Source organism: Pteropus alecto, unplaced genomic scaffold (genome assembly GCF_000325575.1).
Source record: "Pteropus alecto unplaced genomic scaffold, ASM32557v1 scaffold43, whole genome shotgun sequence".
NCBI classification, from domain to species: Eukaryota; Metazoa; Chordata; class Mammalia; order Chiroptera; family Pteropodidae; genus Pteropus; species Pteropus alecto.
The window spans coordinates 2,223,717-2,232,820 of NW_006435764.1; the positions used below are offsets into that span (position 1 = coordinate 2,223,717).

A 9,104-nucleotide genomic window follows, 5' to 3' on the forward strand; every position below is an offset into this window, starting at 1 on the left:
CCGCCAACACGGGGCCAGCGGAATCGCATCCTTCGTTCAAAAACCGGAAATCTCCGAAGCGGAAGCACTCTCCCGCCTTGCTGGCGGGCAGACTTGGCCTGAACTGATTGGAGGCGATTTGCGGCTTTTCCTCACCCTACTTCGTGCGGTTATTCACCTGTCGCCTGTAGCGTCCTCTGTGACTGATTATGGGGCTCGGCCGGGCCCCCCAGCTCCGTGATGGAATCTGTAGTGTGTGCCACTCCCCCTTGCAGAGCCGGGCACCTTCAAAATGCCAGAGCACCCTCGGCCTCGCTGGACAGATATGGCTCAGTGCGAGGAGGGTGCTGTGGACGGGCCGTGCAGGACACCCCAGCAAGGAGTGGGTGCCCCCGAGGTCCCACCATGCCCTCACTCTGTGCCGCCCCCCACGCACACACCTTTGCTCCCTAGCACCGCTGTGATGGTGGCTCGTAGAACTGTCCCCCGTCCTCTGCTGGGAGCCTCACGCCCACCTCCTGCAGGATCCACCCTCCCAGGTAGCCCGGACCCCTTGACTCCAAGGTCCCAACTGTCGTGAGCTGAATTGTGTCCCCCAAAATTCACATGTTGGAGACCTGACCCCCAGAACCGCAGAGTGTGGCCTCGTCACTACAGATGCGATCAGGTCGGGTCACTAGGGCAGGCCCTCGTCCAGCGTGACTGTCCTTGTGAAAAGGGGACAGACGTGCACGCGGGTGAACGGCTCGCGGAGATGGAGGCAGAGGTCGGGGCAAAGCTCCCCCCAGCTGAGCAACCACACGTTGCCAACAAACCGCAGAAGCTGCGGGAAAGGCCGGGGGCAGAGGCCCCCTCTCAGCCCTCGGAAGCAGCCGACCGGCCGACCCTGGACATGCAGCCTCCAGGACCGCGAGAGAACTGATCTCTGTTGGTTACGTCCCATCCGTGGGGTGTCGTCAGGGCGGCCCTCGAAAAATGACACACCACCTCCCCCCGGCGATGCCCCTTCTTCCCTGTCTCGCTTCTGGCTGCAGGGCCAGAAGCCCGTGACCTCCCAAGGTCACTCCTGCCCCGCCTGCCCCGCCCCTCCTACCTGCCGGCTCCGCCACGTCCTCCCCCTGTGTCCCGGCAGTGTGGGCCCTGGCGCAGCTCCCTGGGCCCGCGACCACAAGGCACGATGGTGCGGCCTCGTCTGGACCCCTCGGCCGCCTGTGCCGCAGGCTCTGGGGCTCCCGGTGCTCGGGCTCTGCTGTTCTGCTGGCCGCAAAGCCTTTCCAGACGACCCCGGGCATCCCCTCCTCGTGGAAGCACCGGTCATTGCTGTGGGGCCACCCTACCTCAGCGTGACCTCGTCTTCGCTAGTCACACCTGCAGACACCCTACTTCCAGGTGGGGTCCCATTCACAGGGTCCAGTGGACGTGAACTTGGAGGGACACTGTTGAGCCCAGTGGGCCATACGGCGGCTTCTGGCTTCTGGGAGGAGGGTCTGGCGTGTTTCGGGCAGGGGGAGGGGTGCCACACTGGGAGGTCAGCCCCCATGCGCGTACCCCGCCAGGGGGCTGCGGTCAGTGCTGTATGCAGGTGCTCTAGCAGAGAGGGGGACTCAGGGAGGTGACATGCCCGCAGTCTCTGAGCCCAGGCCGCCTGCCCTAGGGAGGACCTCTGCTCATGACCCCTGTCACACCCCACACATGGGCAGACAGGACGCCTGGCACCCTGGGGCCTGGCTGGAGGGAGAGGCAGGCCGGGGCAGACGGAAAAGTGCCCACACGGCTTTGCCCCCAAAACGTTGCCGCCTCTCCCAGCGGCCTGGTCTGGAAGCATTGCTTGTCCCCTGTGAGATGTGTGACGTGCCAGTCCCGACAGATTTAATAATCGCAGGACTGTGCATCCGGGCCTGCGGGCACAGGTCCCCTGGATTCCGCTAGTCTAGGGGACCGGTCCGGGCATAGTGGTCAGCTCGGGCTGCTGTTCACCACAGACGTTCACCGTCTCCCAGGCCTGGGGGCTGGGAGCCCGAGGTCGAGGTGTCGGCAGAGCTGGCCGACCATCTCCACGTTCACGTGGCTTTCTGTCTGTGCGTGGCTGTGTCCAGATCCCCTCCTCTTATGAGGACACAGTCACGTTGGATTAGGGCCACCCCAATGACCTCATTTACCTTCATCGCCTTTTAAAATACCTCATGTGCAAACACAGTCACATTTGAAGGTACTGGGGTTCAGGGCTCCAATGGGGACACAGTTCAGCTGATGACATGAGGTGCCCACCTGGTCTTAGCCTCTGCTTTTGGGAGGGCCCCCCGCCCCCCGCAAGGTCCCTGGGTAAGAATCGGGCAGCTCTGCGGCAGAGACCAGCTCAGGACGAGAAAGCAGCGGGGCGTTCCAGTGCTTCCTGCCCCGGGAACCCTCTCCCGATGTGGTGACACCGGCTGGCGCAGACGCTTCCCGTGAGGTGGTGTGTCGGCTGGTGGTGTCCACACGGCCAGGTCTGGACACGGCACAGCCCAGCACACGGGCCGGGAGGTGGACTCTGCGGCCCGCGTTCTCCGTTTGCATCTGGACTCTGCCCTCGACGGGCTGTGTGGCGTGGGGCGAGCTCCTTAACCTCTGGGCCGCGGCTGGTCCTGCCCTGCCCCAGCGATCGGTCACAGCCAGCCGCTTCGCGTGGGTGTAGTGAGGGTTCCCGTCGGCGCCGTGCCGGCCCCGAAGCCGTGGCGACGGAGGGACGCGTCACCGTCACCGCAGAATCGTCCCCACTTCGCGGGTGGAGAAACGGGATCCTGGGAGTTCACGGGCCGTGGCCGGACTCATCCCGGTGGGTGTGGGGTGCAGGGTGGCTTTGTGGGAGCAGGTGGCACACGTCCGGGGCGGCCCGGAGTCTCTGGACGGGTCCTTTCCCAGCCGAGCCACCTCGTTCGCCTGCAAGCTTTCGGCCACGCCGTCAAAACCGAGCCACACGGGGCCTTCGCCGAGGAAAGAACGCTCCCTGTCACTGTCCGTCCTCTGTCCTCCCCTGTGCCGTCAGACGCGAAGGAGAGGGGACAGCGCGTGCCAGCGCTGGGCCCCAGGTGGCAAGCACGTGATTTGCACAGTCAGCAGGGCGGGCGGCCGGTCGTTCCACAGAACAGATGGCCAGAAGGGACGGCCCAGAAGGGACACTGGTCCAGAGGGAGGCGGCAGCGGGCGATGGACGTTCGCGGTGACACACGTGCTGTTGCTACGTGAATTCCAGACGCCCGGGCGGGGACCGGGGACGGCCGCAGCAGGAACAGATGGGGTCGCGCCCTGGCGGTGCGCTAGGCGCGAACCCTTCCCGGAGAACGTGCGGGGCGGCGGGGCGGTGAAGGACCGAGCGGAGGGAGGGGGTCACAGAACGGGGCGCCCGCGACGTGGGCACGTGCCGGAGCGAGGTGCTCTGGGGTGAGACGTGGGGCTCCGGCCGGCTCCGAAGCCGCTGCGTGTGGAATGCACCGCTGTAGCCTCCGTCGTCCGAGGGTGACGCGGCCGTGCGCCCCCTCCGTCACGTGGCCCGCAGACGGGGAACATGTGGCCCGGCGGCCGTGCGCCCCGTTCCGCCCCCCAGCTCGCCCGCCCGCGCCATGCCCCCGCTCCGGGCACACGGCCATTTGCACTGCTGCCCTTGTCGTCCCTGTGGTGGGGACCCTGGCCCCGCCCTCAGGCCCACCGCGGTGCTCCTCGTTGGTGACCCCGCTGCTCTGGATTCTTCTGAGGATGCGGTGGGGGAGCCCTTCCTCGGGCACCCCCTCTCCCCTCCCTGTCTGGACCAGTGTCCGTCTCAGCGGCATGCAAATGCTCGCCGGCACCCGGCTTAGGAAGGGCACCCGGCCTCCAGGCCCTGGGGGCAGCTGGGGGCCCCCTCCCCGGGGACCTGCCTCCACCCTCCTGTGGGGCACACCTGGTCTGCTCACCTCCCTCTGGCCCCTGGCGCCTGCTCCCCCTGGTTCTCACGGGGCGCTGTGCATCGGGCTTTTCCCAGCTCCCGCGGCAGTTGGAGGGAGAGGGAGTCCAGGGGGTGGCTGGTGGGCCCCGCTCTCTCACCTGGAGACGTCCTGGGGGCCCAGCCATGCATCCACAAGGGGCTGCCTCTAGGGACACCTGTGAAAGCATTTCCTTGGGGACGTGCTTCTGGGTCTCCCGGGTGCAGCTGGTCTGCTTGGGGAGCACGTCCCCAGGCTGTGCGGGCAGCTTTGCTTCACCGTGAGGCGAGGTGGCCCTCACCTGTGAGCAGGTCCCTGGGCGGGGAGAGAAGGCGGAATGGCTGCCCGGCCGGGGCTGGTGGCTCCATGGAGGACGCCTGGGGACAGTCAACCCCGGGAAACGGGCTCTTCCGCGGGGGCGCAGGGCGGAAACGGACGGCGGGGGCCGCGCACCTCTGCCACTGCCCGGACGCCCTCCACACCCCGGTGAGAATTCTGCCGGGGTTCGTGCTCTGTTTGCAAAGACACTGTCCTTTCTGCCGAAGCCGCGTGCTTTGAGGTGCCCCAGGTGACACGGGTGACCCAGGGAAACCCCAGCAGAAACAGTTCTCTGGCTTGTCTGTCCTCGGCTCCTTTCACGAGCCGATGAGGAAAGCCGTTCTCGCCGAGGCAGGACTTCTGCTTTTCTCCTCCGTCCCTGTCAACAGCGGCCCTACCCGGCCGTGAAAGCTGGCCACTTGCGGCCCCCACGGGTGCCGGCGTCCCTGAGGGGTGGAGCGGATCACGGCCGACTTTCTGGAAAGGTGACACAGAGTCCCGCTGGGCGTGTCCTTCATAGCGGGGCTGACCCTCGGCCTCCCCTGGCATCTCACGGCCCCCCCCCATCCCCGCCGCACCCCTGAACCCACTCCTGCGGTCTCGAAAGAGGATCGCCTTAGCTCAGTGGGCGGGACCGAGTGCACGGTCTGGGTGAGTCATCAACAACAGAAGCTCATTTCTCGCTGTGTGGGGGCGGGGGTCTGGGGTCGAGGTGCCGGTGTGATGGGGTTCCGGTGACAGTCCTTTTCCTGAGGTGCAGAATGCCCCCTTCTTGTGCCTCACACGGTGGGCAGAGAACAGGCTGGCCACCCGGTTTCTTCATATGAGGAGTCTAATCTCACGCATCAGGGCTCCACCCTCACGACCTAACTGCCCCCGAAGGCCCCACCTCCAAGTACCGTCACTGTGGGATTAGGGTGTCAAAGCAAGAGCTTGGGGGGACGCATTCGGCCCGTTGCGAGGGTCAGGACCTTGCCCCACGCCGGCCGGCTTTCCTTGAGGATTCCCCAGGTCACTGGGAGACCGTGCCCAGGACACCCCCTTGGGCCTCAGCTTCCCCATTTGACCTGAGGGACCCAGCCCGAGCCACCCTCACCCCCTGGTGGACACTGCCGAGCTCACAGCGGACTCGCCCTGGACTCTGCGAGACCAGACCCCCTGAGGCTCGCTCCTTTCTTAGCTGCTTTGGCTTTTTTTTCTCTTGTCCCGAGTCCTGCTGGCTCATTCCCTCCGCCTTTTCCTTCCCACAGCCCCGCCCCCACCCCCCGGTGTCCCCGCAGAGCTGTCCTGGCGGCAGAGCCGGTGGTCACTTTCCGCCGGAGGCCCCCTCAGAAGCCTCTTCCCTTCGCCTCCCCTCTGACCAGAGCTCGAGGGCGGAAGTGGGCATCTGGGCACGACGTGGCCCTGGGCAGGGTCCCAGTGGTCTGTAGCGAGCGGCCAGGACGGGCTGCTAGTGCGTCTTCCCCGCGGTTCCTCGTCCCGGTCCGTCAGGGCTGCTGCAGCGAGGAGCCGCTGGCCGGCGTCGGGGCCGAAACAGCAGACGCCGGTCGGCTCAGCTCCGGGGGCCGGAGTGGTCCACGACCAAGGCCGCAGGGCAGGGTCCGCCCCAGGCCTGATCCTTGCCGTGTGGACGGTGTCCTCACGGTCACGGCCGCCTGCTCTCTCCCTGGTGAGCACGTGCTAACTCGATCACCTCTGAAAGGACCCCGTTCCCAAATAAGGCCACGTCCTGAGGACTCCAGCCTGTGAGCCTGGGGTGCCCAGTGCCCTTCCCCACGATGGATGGCTCCAGCCCACGGTGTCAAAGGCCGGCCACGGGTGTGTTCGCCAGCCCATGTCACTCTAGACTAAATTGCACCTTCACCGGGACCCTGGAAACGAAGCTTTGGTGTCGCAGCAGGTGGCGAAGCCCTGGAGAAAGGGTTTGTGTTTCCACAGCGTGGGCCGGGGCGGCTCGCCGGTGTCTGGGGTACGGGCAGCTCGCTGGCATCTGGGGTACCGAGCAGGAGACGTGCAGGACTCGTCCAGAACCGCCAGGCGTTCAATGGCCTGGACGTGTGGCATCTGCTCAGGTCAGGGGACCAGACCAGCTGAGACAGTTGACAGGGCAGAGTTCACGGGGAGAGGCGTCACCGATGGAGTGCGTCCCAGTGGGTGGCCGACCAGGGGCCACCCCGTCTGACCCGAGGCCTCGCTGAGCTGGAAACTCGAGTGTCGTCCGCGGTTGTCCCCGCTCTGTTACCCCACGTCCAGCCCATCGGCCAGGCCCGTCCTGGCTGCAGCATCCAGAGTCCAGCTGACATGTCCCACTTTGCTCCATCCCCACCGTCCCCCTGAGGCCCACGTTCCGTCACCCTGCGCACAGACCAGTGCAGTAGCCTCTCAGCTGGGCTCTGCCTTCATCCCTTCCACCTGCCACTTGCTTCCACCCAGCAGCCGGAAGACGGACCAAACGCGAAACTGCGTGGCGTCACCCCCAAACCCCAACTCCAGCCCCGACTGAAACACTTCGTTGGCGCCAGGCCCCTCCATCCCGGACGCGCCGTGCGGCCAGCTCCCCCCGGCTCTCTGCCTCCCTCCGACGGGCAGCCGCACCCGCGTCCCTTCTGCCCCGAGACCACTGTACCCAAAGCGGGCCCCGCCTTGTCCTTGGTGACCACAGCTGCCTGTCGATCTTACACCTCTCGTCCAGATTGGGGCACTTGTTGATTTGTGTGCTCGCTTGCTATGTGATTTTAAGGACAGCGACCATGTCTGGCTCGTTCCCCACCACGACCCCGTGCCTGGCACCCAGTTGGCCCGCAGCTGAGTTTCTGGTGGGTGATGGACACGTAGCTGCCGCTCGCTGACCCTTTTGGCCGCGGGTTTGCACCGGCCCCCGCAGCTCGTTGCGAGGAGCGTGAGGCGGGCGCCGTGTTTGCGCCTGGCGGGAAGATTCTGACCCGCGTCCTTCGCTCCGAGCTGCAGAGTCGTAGGAGAGGCCGACTCGGCGCAATCAGGTCCGGGACGGGGGTTTGCGTGGGTTTTGTGAACACCGATTTTAATCTGGAAAACCTGCTCTCCACCAAGTAAGACTTTTGATGAGAACTTTGATTGAAATCATGGGTTTTGACGTGAGTCCGCGTGCAGGTCGGCTGGGACTTGCTTTCCCTGTTGGGAGGCACGGTTATTACACTGCATGTTCAGACCTCGTTTCCACACTGCAGGATGTCGGAAAACACCGACTCCCATCCTAGCACACGTCGGAGGCCTCGGAGCTTCCGGGCTTCGCTTCGTTTTGGAAGCATTAGTCCTTCGCGACCCATGTCAGAAGGACAGTATGGGGGAGTAAAACACATGAACAGATTAGGGACGCATTTATTTTGAAATCTAAGAAAAGGCTGAATGGGTGGCTTGCTGTTAACTGTGACATTCCAGTGGTGAGTGGCAGGTCTGGTGACCTGGGGCCTGACTGAGATGCCTGGCAGTGTCTGTCACCTTCTACGTGAGGTGTCAGCGCCGTCCCCTGTGCACGGTGGAACCAGAGGGCCAGCACTGCCCCGTCTGTACCAACAGCTTGAGGGGCGGCTGGTCTGTCGTCTTCCCGAGTTCTGGGGCGTCCGAGCCACACTTCAGGCTCTGGAGAAACGGGAGTTCTTAACGAAGAGAAATTACGGGACGATTGACACACCCGCTTTCTTTACGGGCTGTCACCTGTCCCCATGGGAATACGAGCTCCTCGAAGGCCGTTTTGTTCATGACAACATCCCAAGTGCCCAGCACCATGCAGTGGCTGCTCCTTCACTATTTGTTGAAGGAAGGAAGGAAAGGAAGGGCGGACGAGTGGACAGATGGATGGTTGGATGGATGTGTAGATGGATGGAGGGATGGGGGAAGGAGAGAAGGAAGGAAGGGAGTGAGGGGGGAGATGCTGTTGGTGACTTAACCGGCGACAGTTTGGCCAGAATACAGCTTCGACCCACAGTTACGGTGGAGGAGGGGAGGGGAGCGGGTTAGAAAAGATAAAGCAGTTAAATAACCTGGCAAAGCATCCCACCCACGCACACACGCAGGCACACATACGCACACACACGCACACGCACGCACGCGCATACGCACACATGCTCACGCAGGCACACGCACACACGCATGCGCGCACACACACGCACATGCACAAACGTGCACGCACACGCACACGCAAACACGCGCATACGCACACACGGGCACGCAGGCACACGCACACACGCATGCGCGCGCACACACACATGCACAAACGTGCACACACGCACACGCACACATGCACACGCATGCACGCACGCTCACATGTATGCACACACGCACACACAGACACGTGCACGTGTGCACACACGCACACAAGTGCACACACGCGCACAAGCACACACCTGCGCGTACACGCACACACGAGCACACACACACGCACACACACACGCACCATGCAGGCGCACACGCACACACACATGCACGCACACACGCGCACAAACGCTCGCACTTGCGCACACGTGCACACGTGCGCACAAACGCAAACCCACAAACACACGCGCACGCACACCCATGCACACATGCACACATGCACACACGCACACATACGCACACACACGCACACACATGCACGGGGCACACACTGTGGGTGCTTATTCATTGTCACAGAACAAAATTAAGCAGCCAAGATCTTGTGCCAATGGCAGTACCTTGTATATCTTTCTAAAACTATAATTCATGGTTTTATATCCATTTTCTGTTTTTAGCTTGATTCCATGGTGAGAGTGATGACCTCTCTCCATCTCTTCCTCTATCCACCCATCCATTTATTCACCCACTCTCCTTTCCACCTGCCTATCCATCCACCTATCCATCCACCCACCCTCCTAT

At 63.7% G+C, this 9,104-nt stretch overlaps 1 protein-coding gene across 1 annotated transcript in view; it reads left to right on the forward strand.

Annotated features, from left to right (window-relative positions):
- The window catches only part of SHANK2 (SH3 and multiple ankyrin repeat domains 2), a 408,406-nt gene that overhangs the window by 140,327 nt on the left and 258,975 nt on the right, over positions 1-9,104 (forward strand). Inside the window, exons 13-14 of the mRNA XM_025046286.1 lie at positions 5,486-5,904; positions 7,120-7,303. Coding sequence (XP_024902054.1) covers positions 5,486-5,904; positions 7,120-7,303 — 603 coding nt within the window. The remainder of the gene's footprint in view (positions 1-5,485; positions 5,905-7,119; positions 7,304-9,104) is intronic.